General features: G+C 42.3%; 1 protein-coding gene across 2 annotated transcripts in view; it reads right to left on the minus strand.

Moving 5' to 3' along the window:
• Positions 1–21,110, minus strand: part of LOC121270844 (beta-soluble NSF attachment protein) — a 40,253-nt gene extending 19,143 nt beyond the window's left edge. Inside the window, exons 1-5 of one of the 2 annotated variants that reach the window (XM_041176378.1) lie at positions 20,856–21,110; positions 18,079–18,158; positions 3,870–3,986; positions 1,837–1,883; positions 827–904 (exon numbers count right to left, since the gene is read on the minus strand). In XM_041176378.1, coding sequence (XP_041032312.1) covers positions 827–904; positions 1,837–1,883; positions 3,870–3,986; positions 18,079–18,158; positions 20,856–20,953 — 420 coding nt within the window. In that variant the 5' untranslated portion in view covers positions 20,954–21,110. Of the gene's footprint in view, positions 1–826; positions 905–1,836; positions 1,884–3,869; positions 3,987–18,078; positions 18,159–20,855 lie in introns of those variants that run through there. The other variant, XM_041176387.1, reaches the window with a different exon arrangement.
• Positions 21,111–25,379: the final 4,269 nt, after the last annotated feature.

Consider the following 25,379-nt stretch of genomic DNA (forward strand, 5'->3'; position numbering starts at 1 on the left):
CAATCTCAGTTTTTCCAACTTGGCCTCTTCTGTGTAGGATCTCTCACTTCACACTCAATTGTTTCAGCCATTGAGTCGCATTCACCAGCTGCCATATTCCATCTGCAGTATGCGGACACTGTTAACATTGACCAGGCTAACAATTGTGAACCCTTGCTTACCGATTCATGACAGTCCTGATGGCATAGAATACCAAAAGCCTCCCTTCTCCAACCCCTTTAAATGGTCTGGTTGGCCCTGGAAACACTGAAACAGCAGCAGTGGGGATTTCCCAATCTACAATCCCCTGATCTTCCTGTCTTCAACTATCTATCCTTTCCAGCTGTATAACACACGCATTAACACAATCTCTGCTCTATTCTCAGAGACCTGCTTCAACACCAGGATCTGTTTTGAACTGCCAAACAGAAAACTGATCCATTCATGAATAGACTTTCTTGTTTCTACTCACACCAATTCTGTGTGTTCTGAACCACCTGTCACTAGACAGGCTGGAAAGCCACCACTTCTACTTAACTTACTGTTTCTTAACTTTTTACCTCCATGTCAACCTCATGTCACATGGGTATTTCTTGGAACCTAATAATGTTATATTCAGAAAACCAATTAACTCTCTTTCAGAATACTCCCAATTCACTTTGGTCTTAAAGAGGGCATCGCATGAAAAGAAAGTATAGGCCTTTCCCAAAACATGGGGATTATCACAACAGTGTCTCTCTGTGATCACTACGATGATACAACATGGGTACCAAAATGTTTTCACAGTTCAAAAATGTTATACTGAAGAGCACATTGTGTGTAAAGAAGATTCAGTCGAACACAGTACCTTTTCAATGTCTACCAGTTCAGCTTCATAAATTTCTGCAATAGTAATGTGGTGTTTTGCTGCAATTGTAAATCTCCCCTGTAGGACAAAATCAAAGAATCTGGTCAGAATTTACTATGTAAACATCAATGACAAGTTGGTGGAGTGGGCAGATCAGTGGCAGATGAAGTTCAATGTGGAGAAATGTGAGGTGATGCATTTTGATAGGGAGAACATGGAGAGACAATATAAAATAAGGGGTACAATTCTTAAGAGGGTGCAGGAGCAGAGGAACCTGAGTGTACATGTGCATAGATCATGGCAGGACTGGTGGGGAGAGCAGTTAATAAAGCATACAGTATCCCGGGCTTTATTAATAGGGGCAATAGAGTACAAGGGCAGGGAGGTTATGCTGAGCTTATATAAGACACTGGTTAGATCTCAGCTGGAGTATTGTGTACAGTTCTGGGTGTCACACTATAGAGAGGATGGGAACGCATTGGAAAGAGTGCAGAAGAGGTTTGCAAAAGTGGTCCCAGGGATGAGAAATTTGTGTTATGAAGATAGGTTGGGACTGTTCTCCTTAGAGAGGAGAAGGCTAAGTTCAAAATCATGAGGGGGCTGGATAGAGTAGATAAGGAGAAACTGTTCCCTCTTGTCGAGGGATCAAGAATGAGAGGGCACAGATTTAAATTGACTTTCAAAAAAAGCAAATAGGATGTGAGAAAAGACTTATTCACACAGCGAGTGGTTTGGGTCTGGAATGCACTGCCCAGAAGTCTGGTGGAGGCAGGTTCAACTGAGGCGTTCAAGAGGGCAATAGGTGATTATCTGAATAAAAACAATGTGCAAGGGTACAGGGAGAAGACAAGGGAATGGCACAAAGTCATGATGCTCATTTGGAGAGGCCAGATGGACCAAATGGCCTCATTCGGCACCTTAAGGATTCTGTAATTCTATGATCTGTTACTCTGCACTGACAGATACATTAACCTGTTTGAGATCACCACAATTGTAATGAAGCTTCTTACCATATCTGTGTATATGTCAATGGCGGCATTTAAGCAGCTGATGGCCTCTGGGGGGGGAAAACAACAAAGGCTAGTTCAGAAAAGCAATGTCCAGTTTTACACTGTTCAATCTGGAGAGCATATCTCAGTCATTTTAATTTATTAAAAAAAACCCACAGGGGGGTCCTGCTAAGGAGCCCCACAATGGTAATAATAAATCAGATTTGGGTATGCGCAAGCTAATTAGCATGCAAATAAATAATCTACAAAAATTGGCAATTATGTGGATAAATCTGACAGATCATTGCTGACAGGATCAACATAGTTTTTCTATCACCAACAAGACAATTAAGCTTTCTTAACAAAAAAGAACCTAATGTTTTGTAATGGGCTGGCTTCATTTATGCCTTTGTTACCTCTAGATCCGAGCACTCTCTGGCTGGCCCTCTCACATCCTACACACCATAAACTGGATGTCATCCAAACTTTGCTGCCCGTGTCCTAATGCACACCATCCATCATCCCTGTGCTCACTGGCTCCCAATTAAACAATGTTTCCACTTTAAAATTGTGACCCTTGTTTTCAGTTCCCTCCGTGGTCTCAGCCCCTCCTTTACTCTGTTACCACCCCCCACCACACCTCCCCCGCCCCCTCCATCCACCAGCCTTACAACCCCCCAAGGTATCTGTGCCTCTCTGATTCTGGCCTCTTGAGCATCCCTGATTTTAGTCGCTCTGCCGGGCCTCAGCTGCCACAGTGCCCAAAGATTTTGGGAAAGAGATGAAACACTAGTAGCAGCAGCAGATCAGAATCTTGGGCTACAAATCAATACACCTATTTCCACATGTGCCACCTTTCTTTGGCAAGAGAGAGGTGTGGGTGCAAAAGGGGCAATAACTGTGCAATTCTTTAAATGGTACCAGATGATACCAGGGTTTCCCAACTTATCCAGAAGAGAAAAAACAGTAAAAACTGGGAAATAAGAATACTGGTGCGACCTGGTCTAGTATGCCTTAAAATGGAACACCAGTAAAACTGGGAAATAAGAGTACTGGTCGGAACTGTATTTTTCCTTCTGGGTATCATGCTGGTGAGCCAGAGAAATGTGTACAAAAATTAGGGGACACTTATTTTTGCCTTTCTCCTGATACCAGCCCATTTCTCCCTCATATATAGCCAGGTCTGAGGGTGACTGCTGTAATTCAGTCAGGAACGTCCCTGCACCCAGCCAGTACCAGGTGGCCTTCCTGCAAATGGGGCCCCCCTCCTTTGGTGCATCGCCCACAGCAGGACTGACAACCCTCCCGCCTCAGAGAGAACAGTCTGGCCCACACAACCCCTCTGAGACATTTCGCTATGTTCTACCATTGTTACAACTTCCTTTATTTAAATGACAAGCTGCAGTCCTCGAAGGCTGCTGCCTCGCCGAACTTGACATTGCCCAGCCCAAACGCCAAGACCCTCCACATGCCAGGAGCCAATTCAAATTAAAAAGGCAGGGGCTTCCATTGCAAAATTCAGCACAGCAGGTCCACTGAAGCTCTGCTGCAGGTGGGCCCGTATCCTAACCATGTTCCCCCACCCCCAACTCTTGCAAAATCGATGCTCATGGTGCAATCCTAGATTGCAGGGCTGCTGATGCAACATTCTTGGGGCTCTAGCCAAATCAGCCACAGAATGGCAAAGTACGCTCCTTATGGCTGTGACTTCTCATTCTCAGCTATCAGGGATGAGCTGATGGCAAAGCCAGACGCCTCCCCACAGGAGTCAGCCCTGCTGATGTGAAGGCACAAGCTGGGGAGTGAATGGTCATAGAGAGCTGAACGAAGGCCACGCTTAACAAAGAGGAAATAACAGGACAGTTCCTTACCCAGCCCCCTCCCCTTCCCCCCTCTTCCTCCCTCCCTCCCCATCCTCCCTCCTCCCTCCCATCCACCGCCCAGTTACTACCCACCGCCCAGTTACTACCAAGCTCCTGCGTCACTTGAACAAAATGTCTGAATAAATAAGCCAAGCAGGAATTCTGCATCCGGCCTGTTTTAAAAACTCCTACCTTGTGGATCTGCCTTCTTGTATGCGTTCCCAGCATCCACAAAACTGGTGGCAGCATCATGTTTGCTTTGTAACTGTAGATGCAGTTTGGCTGCTTGGCAAAATGCATTCCCCGCAGCTGGTCAATGTAAAGAAAACAGTAAAACCTACTGAACCTTAACACATGGAAAAACAGTAACTTTGCCTATGGAACCTGTTAAGACAGTCCCCTTTATTCAGGGCATCTAAAACAGCGCATGGATCATTATAAATTAGAACATCTCCAATCTATGAACAAGTTCTGGTTTACAGCATGGCATGGAAACAGGATACATGGACATGTTTTGCCGTGTATTTTAATCCTTTAACAACTATCATTAACAGTGGCACAGTGGTAATGTCACTAGTAATCCAGTGACCCTGGCTAATGATCTGGGGATATGGGTTCAAATCCCACCATGGCAGTTAAATAAATAAATGCTGGCCTAGCCAGTGACACCCACATCCCATGAATGAATTTAAAATATTCTAATTCCAGATGCAACCACTCTTGAATTCTACAAATTCATTTATAAGATTGTTCTAAAGAAATGAAGCTAGAAATTACTGTTGCCAATGTTAGTGGGTTGAAACAAAGCTATTTGGCATAGTCTGGATTAACACTCAGTTATAATAGCATTAAGAAGAATGTTATCTGAAAATACTAATTTTTAGTCTGTGACGACCAATAAGATAGCTATTCAAGCGCCTGTACAAATGGCTTGGAGCTTCCAGTATCTCTAATTATTTTATTTATTCCATTTCAGTTTCTCTTGAATTAATATAGTTTAACACAGCAATGAACTGGTATTAATGTGCGAATGGTTATCCGCCAAAATATTCAGATAAATGCCACTCATTTATATTTTGAAAGCTATATAAAAATAAGTAAATCTCTCTGCCGCACTATTCATTAAGGCATTAAGAAAAGTCATTCATAAAGTAAATATTTTTGTTGCAATATTAATGAGATTATTCCATTCAGATTCAGTTGTAAGAAAAAAAGATTCTATTGTGTGCTACATGGCAATTCTATCAAAGATTCAAAAATGTCCATGTAGGATTTTAAACATGTAAAGGACACTAGTTCAGAAACCTTAGGACTTTTGTCTTGACCACCAAACTGTAGTGAACTTCACAAATAGGAACAAAGTAGTTTACGAAGGTTGAACTGGGGGTTGAGAGGTAGATTCAGCATCTTGGAATGGAGGTCACACTAGCTAAAAATTAGACATTCAAAATCTGTACATCAAAAAGAATCAAAAACACCTTCATTTTCATCCAAATTGAAACTGTATTCATCAACTTGTACTTTGGAAGCTAAAAGCCTGAATCGTAACCATAAAGGACATGGGAGATTGCCTACTTTCATGACTGGTTGTTGCCTGTTCACCAAGGGGTGAGGTAGTGGTATCTTAACATGTTCTGGAGGACGACTAAGTTCCTATTTATGAGCATTTCCTTTCCTGGAAATAATACTTTTTTTTAAAAAAAACTTTTTCTCTATTTTTCTGTTTCTTTCCTCAAGTGACTGCACAAACCAATTACATTTCTACAATGACTTAGCTTATTAAGGTAGTGAGCAGTTTCACCATATTAAGCAAGGAAGTCTTTGTTAGAGATTCTACAATTGGCCTTAACATTCCTGGGATAGCGGTTTAAAAAAAAACATCCATCAGCCAGTGTTCCTGTTGCTGATTGATATTCAATAACACTGCTGGGTATTTGTATATGTGCATCGCATGCGAGGACAGGAACAGGCCCAGCTTTGATACCTTCCCATAACTAAACTGTGTGCCAATACTGACTGCCCAAGCTCACAAGGGAGAATGATGCCCTGTGATCAAACCCTAAGAATGAGCCAAAGCCTTTTGATGAAAGTTGTGGGGGGGGGGAGAATAGAAAATGGACAGTGAAATTCTGAGAACCAGGATAAATTGTCACTTAGAAAGGCAAGGATTAATCAGGGATAGTCAGCATGGTTTTGTTAAGGGAAAATTTTGCCTTACTAGCTTAAAATAATATTTTGAGGAAGTAACAAGGAGGATTGATGAGGGTAGTGCAGTGGATGTGGTCTACATGGATTTTAGTAAGGCATTTGACAAGGCCCCACATGGCAGACTGGTCAGAAAAGTAAAAGCCCATGGGTTACAGGGGAATGTGGCAGGTTGGATCCAAAATTGGCTCAGTGACAGGAAACAAAGGGTAATGATCAACAGATGTTTTAGCAACTAGAAGGTGGCTTCCAGTGGCATTCCACAGGGCTCGGTGTTGGGTCCCCTGCTGTTTGTGGTATATATTAATGATTTGGACTTAAATGTGAGAGGCATGATTGGGAAATTTGAAGATGACACGAAAATTGGCCGTGTAGTTGATAGTGAAGAGGGTAGCTGCTGTCTCCAGAATGATATCAATGTTTGGTTAAACTGACAGAAAAGTGGCAAATGGAATTCAATCCGGAAAAATGTGAGGCTATGCATTTTGGGAGGGCAAGCAAAGCAAGGGAATACTCAATAAATAGGAGGATATTAAGAGGGGTTGAAGAAGTGAGAGACCTTGGAGTACATGTCCACAGGTCCCTGAAGGTGGCAGGACAGGTGGATAAGGTGCTAAAGAAGGCATATGGAATGCTTTCCTTTATTGGATGAGGTATAGAATACAAAAGCTGAGATGTAATGCTGGAACTGTATAAAACACTACATTAGGCCACAGCCGGAGTTCTGTGTATAGTACTGGTCACCACATTACAGTAAGGACATTATTGCTCCGGAGAGAATGCAGGAGAAATTTACAAGAATGTTGCCAGGGCTGGAAAACTGCAGCTATAAGGAAAGATTAAGTAGGCTGGGGTTGATTTCCTTAGAACAGGGAGGCTGAGGGGTGACTTGATGGAGGTGTATAAAATTATGAGGAGCCTAGACAGAGTAGACAGAGAAGACTTATTTCCTCTAGCGGAGAGGTCAATTACCTGGGGGCACAGATTTAAGGTGATTGGTAGGATTAGATGGGATATTAGGAAAAACCTTTTCCACTCGGAGGGTGGTGGGTGTCTAGAATTTGCTGCCTGGCTTGGTGGTTTAGGCAGAAACCCTCAACTCATTTAAAAGGTACCTGGATCTGCATCAAAAGTGTTGTAACATGCAAGCTACAGACCGGGTGCTGGAAGGTTTAGATTTGATGAACATTAGATCTGGTGAACATACAAACATGCATAATAGGAGCAGAAGGATGCCATTCAGCCCCTCTAGCCAGCTCCACCATTCAATAAGATCATGGCTGATCTGTGTGTTTCGAATTCCACATTCCCATCTACCCAGATAACCTTTGATTCCCTTGCCTAACAAGAACCTAGCTACCTCTGCTTTAAAAATATTCAATGACCCTGTCTCCAACACCTTCTGAGGCAGAGAATTCCAAAGTCACACAACCCTCAGAAAAAACTTCTCATCTCTGTCCTAAAAGGATGGCCCCTAATTTTAAAACAGTGCCCCCTAGTCCAGGACTCACCCACAAGCGGAAACATCCTTTCCACATTCACCTTGTTAAGACCGTTCAGGAAATTATATACTTCAATCAAGTCACCCCCTCACTCTTCTAAACTCCAGTGGAAACAAGCCCAGTTTGGCCAACCTTTCCTCATAAGGCAACCCGCTCATTCCAGGTATCAATCTAGTAAACCTACCTTGAACCTCCTCCAATGTGTTTACATCCTTCCTTAAATAAGGAAACCTAAACTGCACATGTATTTGAGATGTGGTCTCATCAATGCCCTGTATGACTGAAGTGTAGCATCCTTACTTTAATGTTCAATTCCTTTCGTAATAAAGGATATCATTCCATTACCCTTCTTAATAATTTGCTGTACCTGCATATAAATTTTATGCAACGTATGCACTAGAACGCCTAGATCCATCTGCACCTGCATCGTTCTCCGTTTAAGTAATACCCTGCTTTTTAATTCTTCCTGCCAGGTTGAACAACTTCACATTTTCCCAAATTATACACCATTTGCCAGATCTCTGCCCACTCACTCAATCTATCTATATCCGTCCATAACCTCCTCATGTCCTCTTCGCAACATACTTTCCTATCTATCTTTGTGTCATCTGCAAATTTAGCCACCATGCCTTTGCTCCTCTCATCTAAGTAATTGATATAAATGGTAAAAAGTGGAGGACCCAGCACAGGCCCCTGCAGGACTCCACTCATCACATCCTGCCAATCAGAAAAAGACCCATTTTTGCATACTCTGTTTTCTGCCAGTCAGCCAAACTTCTATCCAGGCTAATAAGGAGATTCATTTCCTCCCAAGTAAAATATATCCCAATGAGGAAGAAAGATGGTAAGAGGGAGAAAAAGCATCCATGGCTAAGCAAAGAAGTTATAAATAACTTAAAGGCAAAAACTAAGACATACCAAATTGCAAAGGTCAGCGGCAGGCTGGAAGATTGGGAAACTTTTAAAGATCAACAAAGGGCTACTAAATGATAATAAAAAGAGCAAAGGTAAATTATGAAAGAAAACTAACGCAAAATGTAAAAACTTTTAGCAAAAGCTTCTACAAAAGGAAAGAGAGTAGCTAAAGTGAGTGTTGGTCCCTTGGAGGACAAGACTGGGGGGTTAATAGTGGCGTATGCAGAAATGGTAGAGACACTTTATCAATATTTTGCCTCAGTTTTCACAGTGGAGGACACTAGTACCACCCCAATAGTAACAGCTAGTGCAGAGGATATAGAGAAGGAGGAACTTAGAAAAATCACCAATACTAGAGAAAAAGTACTGAGCAAACTATTGGGATTAAAGGATGAAAAGTCCCCAGGACCTGATAGCCTACATCCCAGGGTCTTAAAGAAAGTGGCAGCGGAAATAGTGGATGCATTGGCTATAATATTCCAAAATTCCCTGGATTCTGGAAAGGTTCCAGTGGATTGGAAAAATGGTAATATAATGCCCTTATTCAAAAAGGGGGAAGAGGCAGAAAGTAGGAAACGATAGATCAGTTAATTTAATGTCTGTCGTTGGGAAATTGTTGGAATCCATTATTAAGGAAATAGCAATGGGGCACTTGGAAAGTCAAAATGCAATCCATCGGAGTCAGCATGATTTTATGAAGAGTAAATCATGTTTGACTAATTTGCTAGAGTTCTTTGAAGATGTGACAAGCAACGTGGATAATGGGGATCCTGTAGATGTAGTATATCTGGACTTCCTGAAGGCCTTTGATAAGGTGCTGCACAAAAGATTAATACACAAAACAAGATCACACGGATTTAGGGGTAATATATTAGCTTGGATAGAGGGTTGGCTAACCAACAGAAAGCAGAGAGTTGGGATAAATGGGTCTTGTAACTAGTGGGGTGCCACAGGGTTCGGTCCTTGGGCCCTAACTATTTAAAATCTATATTAATGACTTGGATTCAGGGATAGAAGGTACTATAGCTAAATTTGCAGATGACACCAAAATAGGTGGGGAAGTAAGTTGCAATGAAGAAATAAGAAATTTACAAATGGATATGGACAGGTTAGGTGAATGGGCCAAAATTTGGCAGATGGATAAGTGTGAGGTTATCCGTTTTGGTCAGAAGAATAAAAAGACGACTTATTATTTAAATGGAGAGAAACTTCAGAATGCTTCGGTGCGGAGGGATCTGGGTGTCCTCATGCATGAATCGCTGAAAGCTAGTATGCAGGTACAGCAGGTAATAAGGAAGGCAAATGGAATTTTTGCATTTATTACTAAAGGAATAGAGTATAAAAATAGGGAAGTTTTGTTGCAACTGTACAAGGCATTGGTGAGACCACACCTGGAGTAATGTGCACAGTTTTGGTCCCCTTATTTGAAGAAGGATGTAGTTGCACTGGAGGCGGTTCACTAGGTTGATTCCAGAGATGCGGGGCTTGTCTTATGAAGAGAGATTGAGCAGTTTAGGCCTATACTCACTAGAGTTTGGAAGGATGAGAGGGGATCTAATTGAGATATATAAGATGCTAAAGGGGATAGACAAAGTAGATGTGGAGCGGATGTTTCCCCTTGTGGGGCATTCTAGAATGAGAGGCCATAGTTTTAGGCAATGGGGTGGTAGATTTAAATCAGAGATAAGGAGGAATTACTTTTCTCAAAGGGTCGTGAATCTGTGGAACTCACTACCTCAGAGTGCAGTGGATGCCGGGATGCCGAATAAATTTGAGGAGATAGACAGATTTTTAATTAGAAATGGGTTGAAAGGTTATGGGGAGAGGGTGGGAAATTGGAGTTGAGGCCGAAATGAGATCAGCCATGATCGTAATGAATGGCGGGGCAGACTCGAGGGGCTGAATTGCCTATTCCTGCTCCTAGTTCTTATGTTCTAATACGTTACCCCCTACACCATGAGCTTTTATTTTCCACAATAACCTTTGATGTGGCACTTTATCAAATGCCTTCTGGAAATCCAAGTACAGCACATCAGGCTAAAGATCAGGGTGAAGTTTTGGTTTCTCACTGTTGGCAGTTGAAAGAGGACACGGTTCCCAAACAGAGCAACTGAAAAATTACTTCCGACTCCAGAGAAAGTTAAGGGGAAACCCATCAAAAGTTGATGGCTTTTTGCCAGCCAGATGGAAGGAAGTGCTTCCTCTGGCAAAGTGGGTCAGCAACAAAAGATCACAGGTTTAAAATAATTTGCAAAAGAATGAGAGAGGAAATGAGGATCTTCTCTCCCCAACGCCCCCATCCCACCCCGTAGAAAGCGTTGTTAAGATTGGAAGTGCACTACCTGAAAGGGTATTGAAATCAGGTTTTGTAGGAAGTTTCAAAACAGCAATCGGACAACGTACTAGAATTTGCAGGGTTATGAGGGTAAAGTTGGCATGTGGGACTAACTAAGACAGCTCTTTTCAAAGAGCTGGTACAGGTGCATTACAAATAAAAACTCAAGCAGCCTCTTTCTGTCCTGTACGATTCTAAACAGCATCATAACTTCATATCAGTGCAAATATCAAGATGACACATCAAACTGGAAGGTAAGTTTATAAGTTAAGTGGGCAGGGATTGGGGGGGGGCGGGGGGGGGGAGTTGGGGGAAGGGTGGTAGAGAGGGAGGGTGCAGGTAGGATGGGTCGTGAAGTAGGTATTTGGGAGAGGGGGGTGTAGTCAGGGGGTGGGAGGACAGTCAGGTGGATGGTTGGGGAGTGGGGAGGGCAGTTGGGGGGCTGCAAGAGCAGTCAGGGAAGTGTGGGTAGCCAGGGGTGGGGAGCACAGTCAGAGGACTTCTGTGGGGGGACTGGGAGCTATCGTGGGCAGTGGGGTGGGGCGGGGGGGGGGGGGGGGGGGGGGGGTAGTCAGTGGGTCCCATTGGGGGTTGGTGGGTCCCGTGGGTATTTGCGGTGTGGGGTATTAAGGGTGGAAGTCTGGTACTCGGGTAGTCCGAAGGCCTGTTTGGTTTGAGAGGGGGTGGGGGTCACTGTTATAGTTACCCAGAAGCTAGACATTGTTTTAATTGTTCCAGCTTGTTCTAGGTAACTAATGATGTATGACAGTCAGAGCCATCCAAAGTTTGTGATTCAAATCAGGGTATTGGTTAGTTCCCAGGGCAATTGTCCATCGGATGTTTGAACTTTGTGGACAATTCTTTCAATCCTTAACTCAGAACATCTGAGGCGGAGAGGATCCCCAGCACATCTCTGGGGTACCCCCCACCCACCCACCCACAGATACACTGCCCTGGAGCTCAGAAGTTACAGGCCCATTATTGTAATAATGTTATAAAATCTGTGCGAATCTACTGTAATCCCCCATATTTTGTACAAAACTGGTGTTTTTAGAATTACAACAAATGCATCAGAAATACACAGAGGGTAACGAGGCTATTCAATTCAGGAAAACAGCAGGAGAGAGAATGTAATTAAAGATTTGCAAGTTAAATTAAAAGCAAAATACTGCAGATGCCATCTGAAATAAAAACAGAAAATACAGGTAAAACGCAGTAGAAATGGCAGCATCCGTGGAGAGAGAAACAGGGTTAATGTTTCGAGTCCATATGACTCTTCTTCAGAGCTAAAGAGGGAGCTAAAGAAAGAAGCAAAATAAATTAGTTCAACTGTGCAATTGGATAGACAATTGGCAGATGAAATTTAGCACTGTAAAATATAAAGTAATGTACATTGTACAGTTATGATCCGCAGTTTTTGACCAATGAATGGAACAAATTGGGCCAGGAAAATTTAGGAGGAACCTAAGCTTAATAGAAAGCATGTCACCCTCAATGTACAGTCCATGTGCCAATTGGATACCAAATGATGCTGGTGTTAATGGTATGTTAATTATACTATTACGGTTGAGGTTATACAGGTGGAGGGCATTGATTGATTGAGTACCTTGAGCACATATAAAGAGAGACTTCTGGGACACTGGGCACATATAAAGAGATTTCTGAGACACTGGGTGTTGGTTAGGGAGGAGGCAGACATTTGAAATGTTGCATTCAGTAAATACATTTATTATTCAGGTAACAGATTGGCAATCGGTTTCCTACTTCACCATCTGGCTCTCAGAAGTTTAAAAGCTAGTATGTAAAACCAGAAATATAGAATATAGACTTACTGAAGTCATGCTAAGGATAAGACTTTACAATGCACTGGTCAGAAGATAATTACAAATATTATCTTCACCTTTGAGCACTATGCCACAACAAAAATATGTATTTTTAAAAATTAATTCTTAAAATGTAAGCATTTCTGGCAAGGCCAGCATTTATTGCCCATCTCCCAGTGCTCTTAAGCTGGTGGTGTAGGTACACCCCCAGTGCTGTTAGGAAGGGAGTTCCAGGATTTTGACCCAGCGACAGTGATGGAATGACGATATAGTTCCAAATCAGGATGGTGTGTGGCTTGGAGGGGAACTTTCTGGTGGTGTTCCCATTCATCTGCTGCCCTTTCCTTCTAGGTGGCAGAGGATGCAGGTTTGGAAGGTGCTGTCGAAGGAGCCTTGGTGAGTTGCTGCAGTGCATGATTTAGATGGTGGATGTTTTGGATGGTACCTATTGCCACTGGGTGTTGGTGGTGAAGAGGGTGCCAATCAGGGGCTGCTTTGTCTTGAATGCTGTTGAGCTTATTGAGTGCTGTTGGAGCTGTACTCATCCAAATGTTATAAATGTGAAGTTTTATAAAATTGTTATGTTCTGGGACAGTCCTTAATTTAGGGTAATTAAGTGGGTCATGTGACTTGCTCTGAATTCTGCTGATAATAAACCTGTGTAGCTTTTTTGTTGTTAAAGGGGGCCAAGGTTGTTTTACTGGGAATAAAGTGCATGTTGTCCATGCCTGTAAGCAATAACCAAAACATCTGTGCTGATGCTGGATAGACTCTTAGGCTCCAAATCCCAGGGAGGTGTTAGGACTGTCAGGTTTTGTAAATGGTTATAATCTGTCTATTTAATTCTAAAATAGAATGGAGTTGCAGGGTAGTAGTGGGGGGGAGGGTTCTGAAGGATAGCTAATTAGCATTTCTACTTGGATACAAGGCCTATGCGATTCACATTTCCATGGAAATGGGAACAGTTCATAGGCAGTCATTGTAAAATCTGATTACAGGTTTCCTAAAAATATCTGAACCTCACAGATAGGATTAGTTTGCAAAAGTCCAAGAGAGAGAGCAGTGAGATAAGGGCAGCCATGCAAAATGCGGCTGGGAACTTGTGCTCGGATTGAAAAGACCACGGTTGTGAGGGTGTAAATGAAGCTGGAAGATTCACCTAGCTTTGGCTCGAAGCAGGAATCTCCAATGTAGCCCACATGATGAGGCATAGTTCAGGGATTTGGAGCTATCCAGCTGGAAAAGGAAAAAGGAGCTAAGAATCATTTTGGACTGATTCCTGGAGAATGAAACATCTACATAAGAAACAGGGTAAAGTATGACTGCAGAGGAAGATTTTCAGTCATTTTAAATGTTAAATGTGGCATCTTTCCTGTAGTTTAGAGTGTAAGTTGTCTACTGAAATAGTGCTTAGTTAATGTTGCTTTTAATTTGTGTGCTATAGTAAATATCTTAAAACTTGAAATCTTATAGTGTAATCTTTTTTGGCCATTCACTGGAAGTTCAAATTTCTCTTTAAAAAATTGTCAGTCCCAATGGAAATCTTAACACAAGCAAGTGGAGAATATTCCATCACTCCTCACTTGTGCTTTGTAGATGGTGGATAGGTTTTGGGAATTCAAGAGTGAGTCACTTGCTGCAGAATTCTCCAAATTCAGCAGCCTCTGACCTGTTCTTCTAGCCACAGTATTCATATGGCTGGTCCAGTTAAGTTCCTGCTCAATGGTAACCCCTGGGCTGTTGGTGGGAATTCAGTGAGGGTAATGCCATTGAATATCAAGGGGAGATAGTTAGATTCTCTCGTGTTGGAGACGGTCATTGCCAGGCACTTGTGTGGCACAAATGTACTTGTCACTAATCAGCCCAAGCCTGAATGTTCTCCAGCTCTTGCTGCTTTTGAGTACAGACTGCTTCGGTATCTGGGGAGTTGCATAGTGTTCAGTACCATTTGCAATCATCAGCAAACATCCCCACCTCTGACCTTATGATTGGAAAAAAGGTCATTGATGAAGTAGCTGAAGACAGTTGGGCCTAGGACACTACCCTGAGGAACTCCTGAAATGTCCCTGGGGCTGAGATGATTGGCCTCCAACAACCACAACTCTTCCTTTGTGCTAGATGTGACTCCAACCAGTGGGGAATTTTCCCCCTGATTCCCATTGACTTCAATTTTGCCAGGCCTCCTTGATGCTACACTCAGTTAAATGCTGCCTTGATACCAAGGGCAGTCACCCTTACCTTACCTGCTATATATACATTGGAAAGGTTAATAAAACAGTAAAACTGATATGAAGTGGGAAGGGTATGGCCATTGAGGAAAGAATAGAGAATGTTCAGACTTGCTTTCTAGAAGGAAGGTAACTAAGGGGCAGTGGGGTCATGAAAGTATATAAAATATTAATATAAACAGTGAATCCAAAATACTACTTCAAAACTAGCTTTACAAGTAGAGGAGGAAATTGGTGAAGAGCAATTTAAAAGATATATTATGAAAAACCTTTATATTGAATTAGCCTCAAATGGTTGAAATAATTTGTTAGGCATGTTAGTATAAGAACAGACACTCAAAAACAGAATTGGATGCTAAAGGGGAGTTAGGGTATTGAAATGAACGTTGATGGCCCAAATTGACTCTTCTTGTACCTGGATTTTCTAATGCACTTCTGCAGGGACAGAGACACCCTGTACTTGCAATAAATGCACTGCGCTTTACTGTACTATACTGTAACTGAATAAAATCCACTGTACAAAGATTATCTATAATTCATTTTAACACAGTACTTTACATTGACCCTTGAAATGGCAGGTTTCCACAAAAACACCTTGCTGTGTGTTGATTCATTTTGATGAGTTATAAGAACAGAATGCAAAAGACTCAAACCGTCAGCATCAATCTGGAAAGTTTTATTATTGTTATGAAATTTTAAAAGGCAGAATGGATCAGAATCTATTAAAGGCCCTGTAAAGTAAACCAGTGATCTGGTCAACTATTCCATTGGTTAACTCAGCGTTGAGATTCTTGCTAGCGGGTGTTTCAGAACCTACATTTTTAAAGCCTGTCATTAAATAAAACAGCAGTATGTGTTGGAAAAATAAACTAAAAAGCTGAGGGCCACTTTCTTAAAAGCCAACGTCTCATCTGAACACCCACACGTTTTGTAAGTGGGAGTCGTTGGCCCTGTCAGAAATCTCGCTGCAATGAATTATAGCAACAAAAACTCAACTCCAAATAAAACCCAAGCCAGGTCCAGCAGGGTTTGTTACGTGTTCATATTACAGAAAGAAACTATCCATCCATTTTCTTGACAGCAAGGTAGATACTGGACTTCTTTTCAGTATGTGTCATTTCATACCCATATTCAACATACGCATCTTGGCAGAGGTGTTGGGAGATATCAAGAAGAGGTACTTTCTCCTGAGGATGCCATCTGATCATTCCAAATAGGAGAAAAGAAAGGACATTTAGATTTACACTGTTCTCTAATACCAATGCATGATGGCTGCTGATATCACATGCACTGGTCCATGGATGCACAGAAATCCAATGATGTCGCTCCGCTGCATCCAGCCTGCAAGCAGTTTTAATGTTTAAGGTCGATGACAATCCTGATGACCAGTCATTGACTTGAAATGTTAACTATTTCTCTCTCTCCCCTGACAGATTGAGCGTTTCTGGCATTTTCTGTTTTTCTTTCAGACTTGCAGTATCTGCAGTATTTTATGTTTAGCATTTACAAGTTATTTGGGCGGGGGGTGTGGGGAGGTGTGGGAACCAAAGTTGCAGGAAAAGGGGGAAATGTAAAGAAAGTCATAGAAGTCTACAGCACAGAAAAAGGACCTTCGGCCCAACGAGTTTGACCGGCGCAGATAAGTGCCTAATTATTCTAATCCCATTGTGCAGCACTAGGCCCATAGCCTTGTATGCTGAAATTTAAAAGGCAAGCTATATGTGAATAATATAATAATTGCAAGTTAAAATTGGAACTGCCATCGAAATTCTCAAGTAAAATGCTGGAACCAAACTGGGAAACTTATGCTTGTTTTTAGAAGAATGTCATAATACTATTGCCATGTTACACGGTAAACCAAATAAATTGCAAATTTTGTTTCAAGTTACAAGTGGAACTATGTGTATAGCTACAAACATAATGCCAATCTGTGCACATGCAGTAAGATGATATCAAGAAATTAGCGATGGAGTAGCAATTATTTTTAATAGACCACTTGCTAAACCTTAACATTGGATTTTGCCAATGGGCGTCAACATCCAAGGGATAATTTTGCCATCAAGTCAAACTTCATATCACACTCGCTGACATTTGATGGAAGATTTTATTTTGAATCCTGTTTCTACAGAAAATCCCAACGAGATTTTTTTTAAGCTCTGTCTATTTAATATGACATCTGTTTAATATCTATACACTAAATCTACTTTATATTCAAGAACAGCTTGACTGGTTTGGAACATGATGACATTTAAGCCAAGTCTATGTCTGGTCAAAACATCTTTAAGTGCAATTAGATGAAATTTAAAAGGCAAGCTACATGTGAATAATTGAACATTGCAAGGTAAAATTGGAATTGCCATTGAAACTCTCAAAAAGCTTCAGCCATCCATTGGTATGTGATTACCTCCGAATGTCACAGTTAATCCCCTAATCGCCTTTCGTCCATTTTTGAAGTGGAGTTACATCCTTCCAACTGAAGGTTTATTTTTGCTTACCTCCTAAGTAGATTTGTCTTTTGTTCAAATCTATTCTTCCATCCATCTATAAGATCTCAAGTACTGTGCATGATTGTTTAAGGTTAAATTTAGCTTGTAAAATGGCTGATGACTGTAGGTGGGGTTTATTGCAGATACTGGACAAGGAAAGATTCAAAGCTCCCTGTCCTCATGCACTGAAATCAATATTAATTACAAAAAATAAGCAACTCACAAAACAAACAAAAAAAAAATCCACTCAGAGGCACACTCTGATTGCTGTTATTGGCAAGCAGCACCAGGACCAACATTCTGGATCTGCGGAGACTGAGCAGACAGTAGTGACACATGCTTGACTGCAGCATGACTCAGTTTCACAGGAAGACAGCGGTACTGTAATCTAAATCATAGGAAGACAGCACCTCCACCTCTGTCAACTGCTACACTGAAATCAATTACACAAACACGTCCTTTGAAATATGATTTGCTGTATGTTAATTCCACATATTCAAATTTTGCTTCTGTGTTGCACTGGATCTATGAATTGCAGCCTCACTACATGCTAAGGGTTTTTATCATTGAAAGCACAGTTCAGATCACATAAAGGTTTGTTTGGTGATCTCTGTCAACAGGAAATATGGGGAAGCCTCAGAATCTGAATGCAGGTATACACAAGCGCACTTTGGTCATTTATGTAAGGGCTGATCTTAAATGTAACAATATTGTTAATGATAATTCCACCTATAGATTATGGAGCCATATACTTCATATTGAATCAACAGCAAACAATTCCCATGGCACAACAAAAGCTGGGACGAATATTTTTTAAGTACAATTATCACCTTTACTTTTAACAACAGCAACATTGAGATAGCATTCACCCTGTAAACTGTAACCCAGCTTTAAATATGTAACTCACCGCTCCAGTTTTTAGCCATCTTGAACATGTTTGCAGCTCTGGCAAACATTTCACATGCCTCTTCTACTCTTGTGTTGCCTCTGTTATGAAATACAACATTAAAGATATAACTAACTATGAATAACTTATTTCTTTGTTTATTTTATTTCCTGTAATGTTGAGCCTTCTCCCCAGGCTTCCCTAATATCATCACAACCAGCATAAGAGATGAAATTGAACAGAGACAAACTCAGCTTTAGGAACGTTGCCCAGTGCTCCTTACACGTAGTACACCTCCTCCCAATCCCACATAGTACTTGATGAAAATAGATTCACTAGATCCAACTGCATTCACAATACAGTCGTCTGGATGAGCTCAACATTCAACATCAGTGTGTCACGCAACATATGGCCTTCAGATTGGTCTTTGCTTTTCCTCTGCCACTTCTCCTTTAGTGTCCATTGTTACTGACATTGTGAACAAAGAACAAACTCCAAGCAAAGTCAGGGATGGAATCTGATGCACTGGTAAATTGCACATCAACTCCACACCAGTAGAGGCATTTTAAGTCCCAAGTTATGGTACTCGCTTTACTGGTATGACAAGGCTCTGAATGTATAGTACAGATTAGGGGCAGGGCTGTTCAAACTGCAGCTCACAAAATGCAGGAACTCAGTTCTATTTACACTTAGCTGTTCATCGTTGGTTTGACCTGTTTGAATTACAGGAGATTGGAGATTTCATTACTGTCACATCAGTGTCAAAATATCCTAAATTAGAACATCAAGATTTATTAGCATCAAGAGATTAAGATAGGTGCAAATTAATGGAACATTGATTTAAGCTTTGTATGTGACTGCAAGGCTCCTCAACATGCATCCAGGTGGCACACAGAAATAACAAGCTTGAACATTCCTGGATCAAAGGTACAGTTCCCTCTGTACGGGTTTGACATAGGAACACAGGAGCTGGAGTAGGCCATTCAGTCCCTCGAACTTGCACCACAATTCAGCTGGGTCATAGCTGATTGTCTAACTCAGCTCCATTTTTGCATCCCATATTTCTGATGCTATTAGTATCTAGAAATCTCTCGGTCTCTGTCTTGTATCCATTATGATAGAGACAAAGAATGTTTTATAAAATTAAATCATATCTCCTGATGAAACCAAATACATAGATCAGCATCCTATCACAATAAAAATAACTGAAAATGTATTTAAAAGAAAATGTATCTTGAAACAGTGATTAATGAAGAGAATCCTCTCCCTGTGCTGCCAATGTCTTATTATGCCTGACCTCACTTTATATATCTAATTGCTATTGTACAATTAATTCTTCAGTTTTATTGTTGTTTTGAGTATTGAAAATAATGAACTTGCAAGCAAATACTTAGTTGCTGATATTAAGACCCAAGTAAAATATGGTAATATGTCTCATGTTTTTAACAGCAATTTAACCCTCTCTGCTAATTTCCCAATGTCTCAGCAAGTTAAGCTAATAAGTAGCTGAGATCCACAGAAAGGAAGATCCAAAGTTCAGTTCTTGGTGAATTAGTGGTGTCTACTGAGGCAGACATAGGGGCACTAAAGCTAGGTTAAGGAGGGAACAGCTCATCAGCTTTCTTGCTCCTGATCATTATCCAGTGACCCCCACACACTGGAATGTGTGCAGGTGGAGATATTAGGCAGGTGCAGAACTGGGATGGACTGTGATGGCCCCACAGGTCAAATAGCCTGTTGGTGCTCACCTACGAGGCTCACATAAAAAAATGACAATGATCACTTAGATGAGGTATTAGTACCTGCTGGGCATACAGTTTTATTGCTGTAAGAAGGAGGGAAAATTGGCTTTTTAGCCAATTTGTCTTGAATGCATGAATGGGCTTAAGTGTTACACCGTGCATATTTCCAATAGATTATCAATATAGATAAATAACACGGAACTTTAGCAATACCATTTTTGTGTGGCATCACGTCCCCTAGCCTCCAAAAAATGTCAGTCTTAAAAATGTTGATGTCATGTATTTACATTTAAATTAATGATCCTCAGTCGAAGTAGACACAAATCTACTGAGCCGCAAATTGTCTTAAAATCACTACCACTTGGGAACATTTCAGGAACCAATTTATATCTGTGCGACTACTTGCAGTCATAATCTCAAATTCAGGGCTGTAATGAGTGGCTAAAGTCTAATCTTGTGCACTGGGAGGCCACACATCCGCACTAATAATGTCAGAGAGGCTCGTCAAGAACCAGCACCAGTGACTGGACAGCTCCAGTTACCTTGAATTGCAATCCTGCCGTTGTAAAAACCTTAACAGACAGAATTTAAATCATTAAAACCCCCAACATCGAACAGATTATTTCCCAACTGCATGGGAGATTATTACTTCATGTCATACCCGCACCACCCCACACGCCAGCCTCAATACTTGTACTGCAGGTAAGGACAAATATCCTCATAAATTCTCCCCAAACCCTTTTATTCCCAAACGGGGTGGGGGACATGCATTTGAAATTATTCCAACCCCCTCTCCAGTGCACCCAAGGTGGAAAGATGGCAGCCAGCAAACACTGCAGCATTTTCAACGAATTCTGCAGAATAATGCAGCCCGGAGGGAGAGACAAAATAAATCCAGAATTGCAATCCGGTAAGCTATTTTTGAAAGCAAATTTTTTTTTAAGAAAAATTGCGAGTATTATTTGACAAGAGGCAATTTTGCAAAAAAAGGGGCACCAAAGCTGAAGGGCTGCCCAACAACACAAACACACAGAGCGATGCTGCTGTTGCTCTTACCCGAATAAACCTCCGAGGAAGGAATGCGATGATTTCACCTTCTTTTCAGCATCAGCCATCAGTTGCATGGCTTCTTTCTCTTTGCCAGAATTGTCCATGTTATTATTGTTTGCGTTTCGTGTGGGGTATTTTTTTCTCTCTCTCTTTAACCCCCTCTCCTCCTCCTCCACCTCCGCTTCTTTCAACACCACATGCAATTTATTGCTGACACCCTTCGCCTAATCCCACCACCAACACCCTTGCTTCGCAGATGGACAAGCCCGATTTCCCCCCCCCCCAACCCCCACCCCTCCTCCTCCTCCTCCTCCTGTCCCCAACTTTGCACAGGGAGGATTTTGCACAGGGAAGGATCTGAAGCCTCTTTAATCCGCAGCGCCGCGCACAAAGTCAAAGCGCAGCGAAGCTCAGTCCGCCAGCTAATCGGTGCCCTGTCCCGACCGTCCGCGCAGAGCGTGCCGGTCTTTGTAGTCCCCTCTCCCCTTCCGCCTCCAGCGCTTCCGGCGTCCGGCAGCCCGGCGGAAAGACTACAAGTCCCAGAGGGCCACTCGCGTCCCCAAACCCCCCCCCCAGTCTCCAGCACCAGCTTGGCTGGATGACATCCCAGGTTCATGTCCATTATGCTGCACCACAGCAAATCATATATATATATTCTTTTTAAAAATACCGCCTGATTAATATATACCCTGCAACTAGATTAAATTTATTTTTAGATGAACTTTTTTTTGGGGTGGTGGTGGTAAAATTGCCAGTGTTTTATCTTCTTACCCAATGCCCTGGGGGGGCAGAATTTTCTGTTCCCAAAGACTAAGTGCAGTGGTAGGTGGGTTTTGCAGAGCATTTGCCACTAAGTGGAGCAATCACACCTGATTTCATACTCACAAGCTCATTCATTCATGATCATCATCCTTTTAATTCTAGATTTTTATTGAATTCAAATTTCACCACCTGCCTTGGTGCGATTTGAACCCTGGCCCCCAGAGCATTACTCTGGGTCTCTAGAGTACTAATCCAGTGATGATACCACTACACCACCACTTCAGTGTCTCAGTTATTCACAATGGCCCATATAAAAAAGTGTTTCCTCTTTCCAACACGTGCAACAGGGGCTCTTCTCCACAGAGATTTCATTGTCTTTCTCAGCCCTCAGGCCTCTCTGGGGGAGGAGGAGATGAGATTTCCACTGTTCACTTATTTGTTTGCACAATCAGAATTGAGTTTGAGAGAGGTCTTGTGGCACAGTGGGTAGTATCCCTACGTCAGATCCAGAAGCTCTGGGTTCAAGACCCACTCTGGGACTCTATGACCACAGAAGGTGCACTCATTGCATGACCAAATAGGTTGATTATCAACCTATAATTCCTTCTAAAGCTCCCATGGCAGGCATTAAGAGAAAGAGTCCATAGGAACCTTGTTGTAGCTGCAGTACAACAGCCTCCACACATACAAATCAGGGTCAGGAGTAGGCCATTCAGCCCCCTGAGCCTGCTCACCATTCATTAGCCTCAACTCCACATTCCCACCTACTGATAACCTTTGACGCCCTTGGTACAAACTTACAAATTAGGAATAGGATAGGCCTTTAAAAGATTCCATGTGCTTGTTTTTGCCATGGGCCACACTCTGTGGCAAGCATCCTCCTCGCTTTGAGGGACTACCAAAGGAAGAAAAAGCAATTGAGTTTTTTATAAAATATGTTCATGGCTTCATGACAAATGACACACAGGACTTCCCCCAGGTTCCTTGCGCCAAAGGAGTGGGACAAGAGAGACGAGAGACGGATCAGGAGAAAATATCAAATCACCAAAGATAGAGAGTCAAGAAAGTTGGGGAAAGAGGGAGAATAAATGCTAAAACGATACCAGAATGTAAAAGGTGCAGTGCGGACATGAGGCAGTGACTCATCTGTCAATAGTAGATTGCAACTACAAATATCTGCTGTCTATGTCTTCTTATCCCCTGCCTCACCCCTCCCCCCTTCACTATCACATCTCTGCAGCTCTCTGAACACAATTGTGCCGGCATACATAGCAGAAAGAATCATCTCATTGTACCGTGTTGCCATACCCAGCCTTTGCAAACCCCACATTTGAAATCAAACATGGCAACAGTTCAGATTGCACCAGAGAGGCCTTTGAGAAATTTTTAGTGCATCACATCACCAATATTATCTTAACTTCATGACGATGAGAACCATGCTGGCAGCTGTGGCCTTTTAAGTGGCTGTCTGGTGGAAGATGCAAACTGTGCGGTGGCTTTGGTAATGTGAAAGCAATTGCCTGTCATAAGGCAGATTTTAATGAGTCCCAGGATTTCAATAGACAGACCAACATGAAGTCATGGGTGGTGAAGGCAAATTCCATATTATCCAATTAAATATTGTGACGTACACGTAATGGTTTTTCAATTAAAGACTAAAGCTTCTAAAACTGTGTGGTCAGTATTACTGCTGCTAAAACTGGAATGAATTTGTGTGTGATGTGTACACAGAAACAGTGCTGTATTGACAAAGTTAACCTGCATGCACTTGCTTAAAGACTGTTCAATTTCTAAACTCCCCCAGTTCTAGATGAAGGGTCACAGATCCGAAATGTCAACCCTTGTTTCTCTCCACACAGATAACGCCTGACCTGCTGAGTGTTTCCAGCATTTTCTGCTTTTTATTTCTGATTTCCAACATCTTTGATTTCGAAGTTTTTTTTTCACTCATTCATGGGATATGGGCGTCGCTGGCTAGACTAGCAATTTGTTGCCCATCCCTATTTATCCTTGTTCAGGGGGTATTTAAGAGTCAACCACATTGCTGTGGGTCTGAAGTCACAGGCCAGTCTGGGTAAGGATGGCAGATTTCCTTACCTAAGGGACATTAGTAATGGGAAGAAATATACTTGTATATTAACTAAGTGCTACAGATCCACAGAAAATGCTGGAACAACTCAGCAGGTCTGGTAGCATCTGTGGAGAGAGAAACAGAGTTAAAGTTTCAAGTCCGTATGACACTTCTTCAGAGTCTCTCTTTCCACAAATGCTGCCAGACCTGCTGAGTTTTTCCAACATTTTCTGTTGTTATTTCAGATTTCCAGCATCTGCAGGATTTCACTTTTAAACTACAAATCCACTGTGGGGAAGGGGCAAGGGCACAAATATTGTAAAATATAAAACAACTTAGAATATAAGGCTTTTAGGCTAGGAGAACATAACTAATTGTATCACAAATAAGTTTCCTAAAGAGTTAGGACATTTGTGAGGCTCTACGTCTATCAGTATCAGAAAGTCATGTAGACTGTTTATATTGCATTAGTCAAGTTGTATATATTTCTTGAGTAAATTTGCTTTTGTTGTGTGAGTTGTAACCCTATTTAAGCTTCTAAGGGCCTCAGAAACTACTCTTGAAGTTCTGTGCTACCTGTGAAGAACTTCAAAAATGTCTACTAGGTTTTTCTAATTTTAAAAACTGATAGCCCCTCTGATGTTTGTCTGATTGTTTCCTATTAAACTCACCAGAGCCATGCGGTTTTTTTTGCAACTGGGAGATTAGAATTCATTCCCAGCATGACTTTAACTGGTTGCTCAGAGGGTTGTGGGAGCAGCTCTTCCCCTCCCCAACTGAGGTAATGCCTCTCTGAAAGAGAGCAATATAGAGACTCGGGCCAGAATTTTCCCACTGGCGTGTGATGGGTGGGCTCCGCACACCCGTGTGTAAAATGACGTGCGGTGATGTCGGGCAAGCGTCCCAATGTCACCGCGTGCCATTGCGATATTTCATTGGGCGGGCGCGTGATGATATCCGATGCGCACCCTCCATTAGTTAACGGGCCATTTAAGGCCCTTGAGGCACTAATTGACAGTGATTTTTCAGCACCCGTACGATCCTCAGGTCGGCGCAAGGGCGCAACGGGCAGGTGGGTAGGAGACATTTGTATAAACCTCATCCACGGGCAGGATAAGAGGGCTCAGTCAAATATCATTTTTTCAAAGTTACTGATACTTGCTGCAATACTTCAAAAAATATACCACCTGCCAGGACAGGACTCACAACCTTCAGGTCAGCACTCTGCAGTGAAGAGTCTTTTTTGGGCCCGTAAGTTTCAGGAAGCCTTCCCTTAGCCTGGGAATGGGAGCTGAATTCTCCACTGGAGCCACCTCCTCTGAGAGGGAAGGGAGGGTTAGAAGGGGGAGGAGGCCAGGAGTGCACATTCAGCCTCCAGGGGAGCCACCTTTGGGAGGAGAGGCGCAGGCACAAGGGGCGCAGGGCCAAGAAGTAGTCAAAGGCGGAAGGAGCTACAGAAGACACCACTATCCTGCAGCCAGAGTTTACAAGTGGCGAAGCAGCTACCTCAATATGTCTGAGGTGCAGTGCCGAAGGAGGCTCCATCTCTCAAGGGAGACAGTCAACAATATCTGTCAGATAATTGGGCCTGAGATCTCCCCTAACTGTGTGGGTGGACATCCCATGCCAGTGGCTGTAAAGGTCACAGCTGCCCTCAGCTGACCCGGGATACTCCAGAGAGACAGGGACACCTGGGA

Source organism: Carcharodon carcharias, chromosome 2 (assembly GCF_017639515.1).
Source record: "Carcharodon carcharias isolate sCarCar2 chromosome 2, sCarCar2.pri, whole genome shotgun sequence".
Lineage (NCBI taxonomy): Eukaryota > Metazoa > Chordata > Chondrichthyes > Lamniformes > Lamnidae > Carcharodon > Carcharodon carcharias.